This window comes from Canis aureus, chromosome 1 (genome assembly GCF_053574225.1).
Source record: "Canis aureus isolate CA01 chromosome 1, VMU_Caureus_v.1.0, whole genome shotgun sequence".
NCBI classification, from domain to species: domain Eukaryota; kingdom Metazoa; phylum Chordata; class Mammalia; order Carnivora; family Canidae; genus Canis; species Canis aureus.
Window position 1 is genome coordinate 119,421,411 of NC_135611.1, and position 14,487 is coordinate 119,435,897.

The 14,487-nt window shown below is 68.9% G+C and overlaps 1 protein-coding gene across 2 annotated transcripts in view; it reads left to right on the forward strand.

The window, feature by feature from the left end:
• Positions 1-14,487, forward strand: part of PEPD (peptidase D) — a 109,622-nt gene that overhangs the window by 92,533 nt on the left and 2,602 nt on the right. For both annotated transcript variants that reach the window (XM_077855872.1, XM_077855873.1), the window contains 2 exons: positions 5,890-6,038; positions 13,278-13,462. In XM_077855872.1, the coding sequence (XP_077711998.1) occupies positions 5,890-6,038; positions 13,278-13,462 (334 nt within the window). The remainder of the gene's footprint in view (positions 1-5,889; positions 6,039-13,277; positions 13,463-14,487) is intronic.

Here is a 14,487-nt window from a genome sequence, read left to right on the forward strand (position 1 = left end):
AGGCAAATGCAGACCTTGTAGAACGGTGCAAGAGGGTGGTACACTTGCTAATTCACGCCCTTCGCGTGCTCACACCAAGGATGCCGGTTCTGTGCGTGGACATCCTCTGTGGTGGGAGCCCCAGGAGGCCCCTCCCCACCAGACCAGCCCCAGCCAGGTGCGTGTGAGCACAGCTGTCGTAAAGACAGCTGTGGCGCCTGTGTACTGCCCTGGCTGCCCAGAGCCAGCCTGGGCTCCGGAAACCAGAGTCCCCATGGTGGGTGGAGGTGCCGGGGGCCAGTGCGCCACCCACGGGCCAGCAGGGAGCCCCACCCACGGGCCAGCAGCGAGCGCCACCGTCTGCCTTCAAATCCACGGGAAGGCAGTGCCCCGGAGCCGGGCCCTCCTTGTGCTGGACGCACGGGGCTGGGGCTGGCCTTCGCAGCCCTCTGGCCTGCCCTGTGCCCCTCGGCAGGATCGCCCCAGGGGCAGAGGCGGGAGGGGTCCAGGCTGTGGGAACCCAACCGTGGGTTTGGATTTGGAAAACAGCTCGGACACCCCTTCTCCGCTCCTGCTCCTCTGGCTTCCACCATCTGATCAAGGAGCAGGGGAGGGGTTCCTGAGGTCGGACGCCGTGTTCCTCCGCAGAACCTTCTAGAGCACCTGTCTAAGGACGCCCGCGCCTGGGTGGCCTCGCTGCAGGCAGGATGTGGCCCGACGGTGGCGAGCCGGACATCCCAGCGCTGGCCAGAAGAGGGCAGCGTTGTCTCAGGATGTGTGGGCGGGCCTCCTCCCTGCCGGGGGCTCCCCGGTTGCCCCTGGGGCGTGGGAACGGGGGCGGGGGGGGGGGGGGGGGGGGCGCCTGTCCCAGCCTCCTCCCCTCTGCTGTCAGGGCACGGGCCTGTATTTCTCCCTGTCCCGATCACTGCCCTGCTGACCAGCAGAGGTGAGGACACAGCTCACGATGACCAAAGCCCCACTTCTCTTTGCCCGGAGAAATAAGGGTTTTCCTCCCAGGGAAGCCCCTGGAGCCCCCTGACCCGCTGCTGGTGTGTCATTGGCACATACCGCTGCCCTGCCGCCCGTGTCACACCCCCACGCCACCCCGCCCTTTCCTCCCATGGATGAAGGGACAGGCCTGTGAGGACTGGTGGCCAAGGCAGGCTCTTCCCTGGCTGGTCCCCTTCCCGCCACCAGTGCCCCTACCCCACCCCACCCCCGCCCACCCCTTTCTGTCTGTGTCTCATTCCCGGTTCGTTCCACAGGTTTGACTAGATGTTAGACTCCTTGGGGGAGGTCACCCTACCTCACCCCTCCGTCCCAGGCCACCGTGCCCCGGGCAGCAGCCTGCATCGCAGTGGGACACCCTGCCCCCACCCTGCAGGCCTCAGGGGTCCCCGTCACTCAGCCAGGGCCCCAGCAGCGCCCGTGGTATCCCACATACGGGATACGGGGCGGTGGGGGGGCAAACCTGTGTCTCGCGGCTCCCCCCACCCCAGCTGGTGCAGAGCTGGAGGGAGGGAGCCTCCAGGCCCCACTCGCCCTGGTGCCTGGTGCCCTGGCCGACTTCTGAGAACGAGCGTCCCCTCCAGGGCCTGCTCCCTGGTGCCAGGCCCAGCCCAGACCCCTACCCCCTTGCTGTTTCCTGGGAAGAACACTTGGTTTTCACCCAGCAGCCCCCTCCTGAGGATTCGATGGCCTCAAGGGTGTGCCCAGGCCTCAGGGCAAGAGAACACTGGCAGCCCGGACAGCCAACCCAGTGGCCGTTGCCGTCGGCCTTCTGTCCCTGCGAGAAGCACCCTTTACGTTCCGGCCCAGTCCCACGTGTGCACCTACCCCGACTATGACCAGGCCCCCCTCCTACACGGCCTCTGTGGGTTCTGTGTACTTTACATTCTTGCCTGTACCCCACTCGGCCAGCGTCACCACCCACGGTCTGGAAAGCACTGGTCCAGACAGCCTGGGTGCTCCCAGACATCACGGGACAGACGCTGCCTACCAAAAAAGTGAAATGAAGCACGTGCTGTGCTCATGACGCCGACTCAGTCCCTCCCCGGCGGGGGCCACTGCGCTGACGCCAGCGCTCGTCCACTGTGCCGGGTGGCAGCGGCTGCTTGGGTGGACGGTCACTGGGTCCCACCCACACGTTGGGCCACGTGCCCTGTAGTGCCCTTGCTGGGGACGTGGCCCCGCAGCGGTACCCTGCGTCTCGCCACGCCATCTGTAGAGTGGCAACAGCAGTTCTTCCTAGATACGCAGGACGCCCCCGGCCCGCGTCTGTTCCTGTGACCGTGTACGCCAGGGTCTCTGGGGCCCGGTCGCCGCAGGAGCAGCCCGTGGCCGGGGTGGGGAGCAGGGAGGCCTAGAAGGTACAGGGAGAGGTCTGCTCCAAGCGTCAGCCTGCGGCCTCCAGGTGATGACCTTCGCCCCGCCGGTCGCCTCGGGGGGCTTGGCACTGCACGGGCGGGGGCAGGCCACGGGCCTCGTCTGAGGGGCTGCCCGCTGCAGTACACGAGCGGGAAGGCCAGTGGCACGTCTTCCCCTCTCGTGCTGAGGTCTGGAGGGAAGCAGGAGTTTCCTGCTTCTCAGAAATCCCCTGGCCTCGCTGGCAGCGCTGGGCCGGGCGCACAGTGAGGTGTGCAGTGCCGCCGCCGCGCCCAGGCCCGTGCGCCCAGGCTTGGGTGAGAGGTGGCCCGGGGCCAGGCCGACGCTCGGGGCGTTGGTGGCAGGCTGGACGCCGGGCGCAGGGAGCCCAGTACACGCACCGCAGCGTTTCCCCAGAATGCTCCCCAGGCCTCGGTCCCCGGCCCAACCATCCCGGAGGCCGTCATCTGCCCGAGGGCCGGCCGGTCCCCGCTGCGGGGCCCGGGGAGCCGAGGGGGCTCGGGGGCGCCCGGCTGAGCCAGCGGTGGCGGGTAGCCCGGGCACGAAGCTGCCCGGGAGGAGCCAAAGGCAGGCACCCTCTCGTCCCGGCCAGAAATAGAACCAGATAAACACGTGTGAGCGAAGAGACGCCAGCGTATTGCTTGGAGATGTGGGACTTCTCCCCAGATGTCTTAGATTATGACACGCGTTTGCTGGGCCAAGGATGGTAGCGGCCCGGTGGGTGTCCCCAGGCCGCCGGGGAGGAGGAGGATCCCGAGCGCCCGGCGGAGCCAGAAACTGTGACCACGCTCCCCACTGTCGCTCTGCGCTCAGAGGATGGCTGGAGGGGACACCGAGGACCTGGAGGGAGATGATTTATGGAGGCGGCTTTCGTCCCCGGATCCCGGAGCGGCTTGAATCTGAATGACTTATGTGTGCAGGAACTCTGAGGGGGATTTTTTTTTTTTTTAAAGCAGAGAAAGATAAGGAACTGAGAACACGAAAATAGACTGCAGCCCCGTGCCCGGGCGGCGCTGGGCAGGATGGAGCCGGCCGCCGGGGCGTACACTTCCTTCTGCAGCGACCGACGATTCTCACACAAAAAGCTCAAGCGAAGTCTTCTAGAATCCGCACGGGAACGCCAGGCGGGCCGAGGAGCTCCCGGCACGTCCACCCGGCGTCCTGGCTGTGCTCCTGAGGACACGGGACTCCTGAGCAAGTTCAGGGGTCTCGCCTGCCCCGGAGGAGCGTCTTGCTGTCGCCGCTCTAGGTGACTCCGGCCCCCAGCGTGCTCTTGCGGGCTTCCTCGTTTCTGACATTGTCCAATTTCTGTTTTCCTTTTGAGATGGGCCCGGTCCTGCGGAGCTGTCGGCCCCCAGGAGCCTGTGTCGCCCGAGCCCCGGCTCCGTCCTCTCTGCGCAGGCCGTTCTTGGACGTTGTGAATCAACAAACCACAAACCATTTTCCTTTGTTGTCTCTGAGGGGCCCCAGTGAGAACGCTCCGCTCCCAGGGTGAAACTGGGCCACGGCCCCACACAGACCCGCTCCCCGGGAGGGCACAAGGGGCAGCGTCCCTGCGTCTTAAAAGTAGAAGCGCAGAGGCCCCCGGGGCCCGGGGCTGGAGCCAGGACAGGAGGGCCCGTCGCCGGGCTCTGAGCTGCTGGGCCAGCGTTCAGAACCTCACTTTCCCCGCAGGTGAGGGCCGAGATGTGTCCCGCCCTCCCAGCCGGCTCCGGGGGGCCCGCGTGCCCCCGCAAGCAGCTGTTGGCCCAAACCCCCTGTTGCATCTGGGGCCTCCTGGGGCGCAGCTGCCTGGGCATGTCTGCTCAAGGCCTCTCTGTCTTGTGTCGGGTCACCTCCCGGGAGGCCCAGGTGCTGCCCCCCCGTACCCCCCTCCCCGGCAGGGTCCCTTACAGTCTGTGACTTTGACCCAGCCTGGAGCTCTGTGCCGTCCTGCTTGGGGCTCTCCCCCCACCCCCCTGAGAATCACCTGAGGTGTTATCTGGTGCTTTTTGCACTGTTGACACTGTTTATGGTCTTTTGCAATCGGAAAAAGACAGGAGATTAAAAAGTGCTCGGCTGGGGACTTTGGATTCCAGCAAAGCATCCGGGGATCCTGAGCATTTGGGTTTTTGCCTCCAAAACGCTGTTTCTTTGGAGTAGCTGGTGCTGTCAGGCCACAGGGCCCGACTCCCGCCCCCCCCCCCCCAGCAGGGCAGGGACCCCCTGCTCTGTTGTCCCTGAGGGTCGGGGCCCCAGGGCAGGTGCGCCAGCAGCCCCTGCCATGCCTGTTGAGCGGCTGTGCCCACCACGAGGACTGCCTCGGGTGTAGGGGAGGCCCTGGGGGAAGGCCCGGCTCTGCCCTGCGGCTCAGATTTGCCAGGACTCACGCTGCAGACCGACCCCCCCCCCCCAGGAGGAAGCCAGCCCCGCCCGTCGGCTCCACCCGACTCCGGGCTCCCAGAATCCTGGGCCCGGGGCTAGACCGACGGCCTCCGTTGGTTTTGTCTCCACCCGGGGCCCGGCTTGGCCGACCAAGTGCCGGGTGCTGCTGGGGCCCCTCTGTAAGCCTGCTGAGGTGCCGGGGTGGGACGGGATGGGGGGTGCTCAGTCTGTGGGCCCCACTGCTCCCCGCCGGGGAGTGCGGGGCCCAGCAGCCTCACACACCGTGTCGCATTCCACCACAGAGGGTGCAGGGTGGGATACTTCCTGCGCTTGACCAGTGGGGACCCCGAGGCCGCGGAGGCGTGGGAGAGGCCCACGCGGCTCCCTCCTCGCCCTGCCCCCGGGCCCTACCACGGGGTGTCCGTCCTCCTGAGCCCCCAGCCTGCCCGAGTGTTCAGCACCGCCCCCACCCCCACCCCACCCCACCCCGCTGGCTCTCAGAGCCCAGCTCGGGCCCTGTAGCCCCCCTTCCGCCCCCTCTGCCCCTGCCTGCTGGGCCGCCCTGTCCTTCCCTCAGGCCCTGGCGGATCTGTCCCAGCGGGGAGAGCCACACTTCCCTCTGGGGGGGGGGGGGGGGGTTGGCGCTGGAACAGAGCCACCCGCTGGGTCTCACTCAGACACCGGGCCCAGGGGAGCTGGGTGTGTAGCTTAGCCCACCTCGTGCATCCGTGAGGGCCTCCATCCCAAGCCCCCCCCCCACCCCCCACCCCCCCCCGCCCCGGCTGCCACCAGCAGCGCCGGGCAGGGGAGCCCTGGGGGTCTGTGGGAGTGCTTGCATGGAGGTGGCGAGGCAGGGCCTGGGCACGTCTCCGTCCCTCCCCCCCGTCCAGGCGAGGCCCACAGCCCGGCATCCAGAGGCCTGGCCAGCAGAGGCCTCGGGGCCGGGGGCGTGTGTGCAGGATGGGCCCTGCTCCCTCCAGGCTGCCAGCTCTGGGGTCAGAGGGTGGGAGGCCCCGTACTGCTGCCTGCGCTGGCGACCCGGATGGCTCGGGCCCGGCACCCGGACACCCCCGGGGCCCAGCAGGCTGCCCTGAGTCCCGGGGTGGGGCGGGGGGAGCAGGGCTGGGGGCATCCCAACCTCACAGGCTCCTCTCCCTGCAGCCTGTTCGACATGGGTGGCGAGTATTACTGCTTCTCTTCTGACATCACGTGCTCGTTCCCGGCCAACGGCAAGTTCACCGCGGACCAGAAGGCCATCTATGAGGCGGTGCTGCGGAGCTGCCGTGCTGTCATGAGCGCCATGAAGCCGGGTGAGGACACTGGCGGCCCTGGGGCGGGTCGTGCGTGCCACAACCTGATTCTGTCCCCCCTCCACACGCTCAACCGGTGTCAGGTCCCCAGGAGCAGCCCCAGGAGAGGGGGCTGACCCCCGGGGAGGGACAGGGCTGGGAACCGGGGAGCTCGGCCCAGAGTCACCCCACATCCCATCTGGCATTCTCCACCGGCAGGAAGCCCTGCTCGCGGTGGCCGCTGGGGTGTCAGCACGTCCCCCGTCCTGTCCCAGAGCAGGGTCCACTCCAGAGGGAGCTTGAGCACCAGACCAACAGCGGCGTTTGGTCGTGCGTGGGGTGCCCTTGTGTTCAGGCCGCGGCTGGCTTTGGTGGGGGCCGGGTGCTCGCGGCGTTCGGGAACAGTGAGCGGCTGCCGCAGGGCCCTCTGGGGGCCTGGCCGCCCCCCCTCCAAGGCTGGACCCTCGGCTCATTCTGAAACCAGAGGGACCACGGCAGTCAGATCGGCCTCCCTCCACGGAGCCTTTGTTTAGGTAAAAGAAGACCTCCCAGCTGTGAAAGCCCCAGGATGCGGCCCCTGGGGCTGGGGGCTCTGTGTTGGCTGACCGGCCCCAGGGCCACACGGCCAGATGTGGGGATGAGTTGCAGGTGAGGGACGCTCCGCGACTGCCACTCTCTGAGGCACGCTGAGCCAGTGGGCCCCCAGCGGAGGCGAGGGAGCTGTTGAGGGGTCCTGGAGGCCCCGGGCCCCAGCCCTGCACCCTCACATGTCCAGCGGGAACAGGACCCTGGTGGTCCGGTGATTCCCACGACGGGGAACTCGGCCCCCAGAGGAGGACGAGACAGGAAAACCTACAGGTGAAGCCCCTGCTGGGGCGACAAAGTGACAGGACTTACATGGTTTGGTGGCTGCAGAAGGAAACAGCATCTCGAGCTAACACGGGGACCTTCCTTCGGGACGCTTGACGCATGGAGACGGAAAAGTGGGAAAAGTGTGGGAAGGGGTGACCAGTCCCCCTTTTGTGTGAAAGAAGGGGGCGTAAAAGCACCTGTGAATCCACGGGGTGCGGTGCGGGAGGGGCGCTGGGGGCTGCGAGGGGAGCGGGGTCTGACCTTTAAACTGCGGGACAGTCACCAGCCCCCCGAGGGCCACCACCCATCCTGCTCTCTTCATTCCCTCTCTGTACGTCAGGTGAGAAGGATTTGCTGGCGGGGGGCGGGGGTGGTTTTCTTAAAAGGTTTTTATTATATATTTGGGAGACGCAGGGAGTGAGAGAGGCCACAAGCGGAAGAGAGGAGCAGGCTCCCCAGTGAGCAGGGAGCCCGACGCAGGGCTTGATCCCAGGACCCCGGGAAGGCAGACGCTTACCTGCCTGAGCCACCCAGGCGCCCCGGGTTTGGTCAGCTTTGGCCACCACCGGCCAGGGGCTGTGGCGCGTGTCCTGCCATCTGCAGGGGGACCCTCCCTCCCCACACGCCTGCGGGACCCAGGTGCTCTCCCTCTGCCTCTCCGCCCCGTGCTCCCCACCCTGTGCCAGTCTGCTCCTGCCCCCTGCCGGGCAGTCACCTCGCAGGCCGAGCAAGCCGTGTCCTCTTCCTGGGGTGGACTCTTGGCCTGGGCACGTGCAGCGGGGCAGGTCACCTCCCCGTGGCTGTGAGGAGGCGGCCGGGGCCAGGTCAGCCCCATGTCCCGTCCTAGCGGAAATGCCCCTGGTTTGTGGGTTCCGCTGCTGGGCCAAGACACACACCCGCTGAGACTGCTCGGCTGCTTCCCGCGGTTCCGGGGAAGGGTAAAGGGACACCGGGGGCGCAGCACGATGCCCAGAGGAGCAGCACGGAGGAGCGACCAGAGCAGGCGCAGAACCGGGGTCAGAGCGGGGGCGCCCTCCCGTCATCACCCAGGCAGCCGGGGAAGGGCGTCCGAGCTCAGGGGACGGCCACGCTGGGGTGGCAGCCGCACGGAGGGGCCTCCCTGGAGTCCGCAGCGGGGCAGGGGTCTCCCCGGCTACCAGGGAGCGTGCGGCCCGAGGGGTCCCGTGACGGAGCCTTGGGGTGAAGCCAGCAGGAGCACCTCGGGGTGTCAGTGGGCTGCTGCCCCGGGCCGTTCTGTGCTGTCCCTCCAGCCACCGCGGAGGCCTGGCCTCCCACCTCCCAGCAGCCCGGCTCCGTCCCCTCTGTGCTCGGCTGCCGCCCTGGCCTCCCCCCGCCAGGCTGCGGGGCCCCACGCTCCTGAGCCCACACCCACCAGGGCCCCATGCAGGTGGTGGGGGCCACACGCTCGGGGCCCCGCGGCTCTTGGGCCTCCAAGCCATCGAGTCTGCGCAAACAGCCCCACCGTTGCTCCTCGCTCCCGTGCAGCTCCTGGCTCTGCTGCGTCAGGGTCCTGGCCCCTGGGGGGAGCAGCCAATGAGGTGGGAAGCCGACTCGAGAAGCAGACTGCCCCAAAGCAGGCCGGGCAGCAGGAGAAGGGCCTCGGGAGCTGGGCCCGCACGGCCTGCATGCGTCCCCCGTGGCCTGTGTTGGGGTGCCCCTGCCAGCTCTGCCTCCCTGCCGGGCAGAGAGGGGCAGGGAGGAGCAGGGAGGGCAGGGGCTGGGGCAGGAGCAGGGGCAGGGGCTGGGGCAGGGAGGGCAGGGGCTGGAGTAGGGGCAAGGGCTGGGGCAGGAGCAGGGGCAGGGAGGGGCAGGGGCTGGGGCAGGGAGGGCAGGGGTGGAGTAGGGGCAAGGACTAGGGTGGGAGCAGGGGCAGGGGCTGGGGCAGGAGTAGGGGCAGGGAGGGCAGGGGCTGGAGTAGGGGCAGGGGCTGGGGCAGGGAGGGGTTGGGGCAGGCCTCCCCTTGGAGCTGGTGAGGGGTGCGAGGGTGTGGCACATGGGGGGCCGGGACCCCGGGCCGCGCAGCCTCCAGGCCTCCTTGGTGGCAGGAGCCGGGGAGGGGGCTGCACTGCAGCCCCATGTGGCCCCTCTGTCCTGAGCGGCCACGTTCCCACCCTCCCTGGCCGCCTTGACTCCCTCCTGCTGTTTGCGGGCGGGAGGGGTGGGGGTGTTGCATGCACAGGCTCCGGGACGCCCGCTCCGCTCAGCACGGAGGCGCCTGCAGCCCGGGGCGCACGCTGCCCCCTGCCCTTCCGCGGGGTGAATGGGTCCCCAGAGGTCCTGGCAGCGGACAGCGCTGTGGGGGGGGGGGGCTGCAGGCCGTCAGCCCTGCGCCAGCTTGGCCTACCGGACGGCTCCCGCGGCCCTGTGCCTTCCTCGCGGCACCCCCAGGGCCTGGCGCGCACAGGGTCTCCTGAGGCCCATTGTCTTTGGATGAAGTGAGCTCTTTGTCTGCAAGCGGCTGGGAGGATTCTGCTCCCGGCCTCCTGGCCCAGCTCGCCGGGCCGCTGGGGCTGCCGCGCTCCGGGCAGGAGGCCTCGGGCTGTGAGGGATGGTGCTGAGGCTCCGAGGGGCCAACCTGGGCCCAGGCCCGCGGGGGGGTCCTGAGGGTGCCAGGCGGGCACAGGAGACTGGCCTGTGACCTGGGGGCTGCTCTGGACACGTGCTGGGGCCCCGGGCACCAGGGCCAACAGCCAGATAGTGGGGCGCAGACCCAGATGCTCCCCTGGCACGCGGGAGTCTAAGTGCACAGAGGAGCAAGGTCGGGGGGCCCGGGGTCCGGGCCTGTGAGGTCGCTGCACCGGCTGCAGGGGAGCCTCGGGAGGCATCTGCTTGTCAGGCTGGAGCAGAGCCCAGGTCCTGCTCTCAGGGCCCGCAGGCCTCGGCGGGCCCCGGAGGCGCAGCGTGCTGTCGTCTGGTGCGAAGAGCGCCGAGCGCACACGGAGGGCTTCCCGGAGGAAGCCTTAGCAGAGGCCCTCAGGAAGGATGGCAGCGAGCGCGGGACAGGGAGGGCCTTGAAGAGGCGGTCCCGGCAGCACCAGGGCCTCGGGCCCAGGGGCGGAGGAGAGGAGGCAGGAGAGGGAGGCCAGGCTGCGGAACGGGGGCCTCTGACCTCTGATCCCTGCTGCGGAGAGAGGCCTGGCATCCCAGCCTCGTGCGGGATGTGGGGGGACGGGGCCATGCAGGGAAGCGGCGGGAGTCCCCGAGAGGTCCCGGAGAACGGGCCCAGCTCTGCGGCCTGCTGGAGGTGGGAGGGCGGCGGGCCGTGCCGGCCGGTCGGCACCTGGTCCCCGACGTGTGCCCCGGATGCACCCGCCCCGAGGTGCCGGCAGGCCGCTGAGGTTGGGGGGTGCCCGGGCTCCGGCCTGGCCCACGGGAGCCCCCCGGTCCGCCTCCGCGCCCCGGGCCTCGCCCCAGGACAGCAACCTTCACACGCTTCGGGGCCCCTGCCCTGGCCCAGGGTGTCGTAACCACCATCCGGGCCAGACGCTGGGGCCAAGTTGCTGGAGGTTGAATCACTGTCACAACCCTAACCACACACAGGCAGCCGCGCGCTGCCAGCCACGGGAGCGTGTGCAAGGCCGGCCCCGCGGAGCGCAGGCGAGGAGGACTGGAGGCGCCGTGGGGACCGCCCGGGCCCTCGCGTCCGCCCCAGGAGGACGGCGGAGGAGCCGAGCTGCCGGCACGAGCATGATTTATACCTGACTCCCCGCAGCCCGCTTGGAAGCCGGCCCGGCCCGACGTCAGGCTGCTCCCCGGGCCCCCTCGGCCACGCAGAGCGCCCTCCTCCGCCCCGGGGGTGCGTGGAGGCCCAGGGCCCCAGGCCCGGGGACAGGGTGCGGGGAGTCCCTGCGGGGCCGGCCCCTGGGAGGAGCGGGGAACGGGCTCGGGCTGGAGCACAGCAAACAGCGGGTGTTGAACCGGGGTCTGGCTGGCGAGAGCTTTGGGGGTACTGCCCGGGCCCCCGGTACATGCCAGGCCTCTGCGGCCGGCTCCCTCGGGCACAGGCCTGGTGGACAAAGGTGTGGGGGGCGCAGAGAGGCGGGTGAGCCGTGGGGGGTGTCCGACCATCGGAGGAAAGCCGCCGCCTGGCCCCGCGTCAGGGCTGCCACCCGGCTCCCCCTCGGGCCCCTGCGGGCAAAGCCCGGCCCCGGGATGCCCCTCACCTTGGCGCCTGTGGCCTTGGCGGGTGGAACAGGGCTGGCCTCAGGAGCTGGACTCCGAGGAGGAGGAGGGACGGGAGAGACAGGCCTCAGCCCCTCGGCCTCCCCACGCCCTCCCCAGCCCGGGCCGGGCTGGCCACTGCCCTGTGATGGGCCGGGGTGCGGCCCTCACCACCTGCTCGGGGCCTGGACCCTGCAGATCTAGGAGGCTGGGTCAGCCCAGGGCCCCGACTGTGGGGCCCCTGCCCTGCTGGGGACGGTGCCCATGTGAGGACCGGTGCCCAGCAAGGCTGTGTCCCACAGGGGCTCTCATTTCCCTCTCCCGTCAGCCACAGAGCTTCAGAGGCTGGAATCCCCAGACCTGCTGGCCCAACAGTGGCCAGGATGGGGTCCGTGCAGGCCCCCGACAGCCCTGGACGCCAGGGTGGGGTCCATGCAGGCCCCCAACGGCCCAGGACGCCACGGTGGGATCCATGCATGCCCCCCCAACGGCCCAGGACACCAGGATGGGGTCCATGCAGGACCCCCACAGCCCGGGATGCCAGAGTAGGGTCGGTGCAGGGCCTCCCATGACCTGGGACGCCAGGGTGGGGTCCATGCAGCCCGCGGACAGCCCAGGACACCACGGTGGTGTCCATACAGGCCCCCGATGGCCTGGGGCACCAGGGTGGGGTCCATGCAGGCCCTCCCACAGCCCGGGATGCCAGAGTAGGGTCGGTGCAGGGCCTCCCATGACCTGGGACGCCAGGGTGGGGTCCATGCAGCCCCCGGACAGCCCAGGACACCACGGTGGTGTCCATACAGGCCCCCGATGGCCTGGGACACCAGGGTGAGGTCCGTGCAGGCCCCCCCATGACCTGGGACACCAGGGTGGGATCTGTGTAGGTCCCCCCATGACCCGGGACGCCAGGGTGGGGTCTGTACAGGCCCCCAATGGCCTGGGATGCCAGAGTGGGGTCCGTGCAGGCACCCCCATGATCTGGGATGCTAGGGTGGGGTCCGTGCAGGCCCCCCCATGACCTGGGACGCCAGGGTGGGGTCCGTGCAGGCCCCCCCATGACCTGGGACGCCAGGGTGGGGTCTGTGTAGGTCCCCCCACGACCTGGGACGCCAGGGTGCTCCTCTGCAGCAGCCATCACCAGTCGTGGTGGCTGTGGTGGGCAGGGTGTCGTGGGGATGCCTCTTGGGAGCCAGGGTTGCCCCCCGGCAGAGGGAGCCACAAGGGCCAGCGCTGGGCAGCCGTCCGGCGGAGCTCTGCTCGGGGGAGCGCGCCCCCACCCGCTCTGCCTGGCCCCAGGGTCCCGGCCCGCCGGCCTCCGCCAGCACGTGGCCTGCCCCAAAGCCAGCCCTGCGGGGCAGGAGCCTCACCGCCCTCATCCCTGTCCGGTGCTTGGGTGCCCGGTGCGGGGCAGTGGGGCTGAAGGCGGGGACCCCACGGCCCCGTGGGCAGGGCCCATGTCCCCCGGCAACGGCTGAGGCTCTGAGCGGGTGGCGGCCTGCGAGCCCTGGGCGGGGGCAGAGCTTGCTCACCCGAAACTCCGTGCCTGGGGACCTGCTCTTCGTGGTGACCTTTGCCTCAGAAACACGGGGCAAAGACGAGCTTGATCAGCAGTCTGGGCCTGGACGTCTGGGCTGCCGTGGAGATGGTCAAGCGCGGCTTAGCGGGCGGGGCCACGGACCCTGCCAGCCAGGCCCTGAGGCCGCGCCAGTGCTCCTTCACCCCGGAAACCTTTGCTCCCCACACTGGCCCCAAGGGTGATTCAGCCCCACTTCGGGGTGTGCAGCGACGCCCGCACCCCACAGCCTGAGGCTCTGAGCGTTGTCTGGGGCCCCCCGAGGCCGCCCCACGTCTGCTGGGGACGGAACACCTTCCTCCTCCTGATGCTTGGGGGACCTTCGTGGGCTCCCCTGGGCCCAGAAGCACGCACTGGCGGGGGACAGACGCGCCTGGGCGGGCGCGGAGACCTAGGCTGGGCACCGGGCCACGGGTGACAGGAGCCCGCCCCCGAGGCCCCGCCGGGCGGAGAGGAAGGGGCTCGAGGCCCCGGGTTACAGCGGCGAGAGCCCCCTGGAGAGCCGGCCCCGGCCCAGCACCCTCACCACCCACCTCCGGGGCCTCCCACCTCAGCCGCTGCCAGGGCTTCCCGTGTCCCCCAAACCTTCCCTCGGGGAGCCCCGGCCAGACTGCCGGGCCCCACGCTCATCGCAGCCTCCTTTGGAGCCACAGGGGTCTGGTGGCCGGACATGCACCGGCTGGCCGACCGCGTCCACCTGGAGGAGCTGGTCCGCATCGGCATCCTGAACGGGAGCATCGACGCCATGGTCCAGGCCCACCTGGGGGCCGTGTTCATGCCTCACGGGCTCGGCCACTTCCTGGGCATCGACGTGCACGACGTGGGAGGCTACCCCGAGGTCAGTGTGGACGCCGGGCTCCTCTCCCTGCACCCCTAGGTTGGTCCTGCTCCCCGGCCGCGGGGGCGGGGGTTCCTAGAGGGCGCCGCCGCCTCTGGTGCCAGACGGCTGTGCTCTGCCTGGGGGAGCACCTGCCCTGCCGGGGGTCAGTGTGCAGGTCCCACAGAGCAGTGGGAACCCCGAAACCGGGTCTTAGTGACGGGGCTGGCCTGGCCACCACCGTGTCCTCCTGGCCCCGCCCCATTCAGGCGGGGACACTGAGGCACTGCCGTAAGGCCGCAGCCCCAGGCCGCTCCCTCCTCCCTCCCGCCCCCTCCGTGGCCTCCTCCGAGGCCCTGCAGGCGCCCTTGACAGGGGAGGGAGGCCCCTGTGGGCATTTCCAGACAAGGTTCCCCTCCCCTTCCTCCCCACGGACTCCTGAAAGGACCACCCAGAGGGTGCTTGCAGCCCGCCTGGGGGAGGCCCTGCCCGGCAGGTGGCCGCAGCCTTTCCGGGCCCGGGTGGGTGGGGGTGAGCCCGGCCCTGCCGCCTGGCCTGGCGCCCAAGGTGCAGGGGGCTGATTATGCAATCGGTGCACGCCCTGGGGCCCACCAGCCAGTTAGCCAAGACTAGGCTTGGCCCGCTGGCTGCAGGGTATTTTGAAAGCACTAAGAATGATTTTTGGGGGGGAAAAAGTTGCTCAAGAGAAGCATTATTATTCAATTATTTTTTTCCTCAAGTGTAAACAGTTAAATTTGGAGAAACAAAATCAGTTTTAATTTCCTAATTTCTATCCATCACATTGTGTGCAGGGAGCCAAGAGCAGGGCCTTCCAGACATTGTTAACTGAGGTTCGTTATTCATTAGTCGCCAGAGCGCTTTTTTTCCACCAGAGAAAATTGGCAGCAAACTGTTTTATCTTTTCCAGTAAGCAGCCCTTTGTGCTCACAGAGTCTATTCTTTTGACAGATAAACATCGTAGAAAAAATATGGCTTTTCCTATAAAAGTCATTTGTTTTAGTTGAGGCCTACAGACACATCTGGGT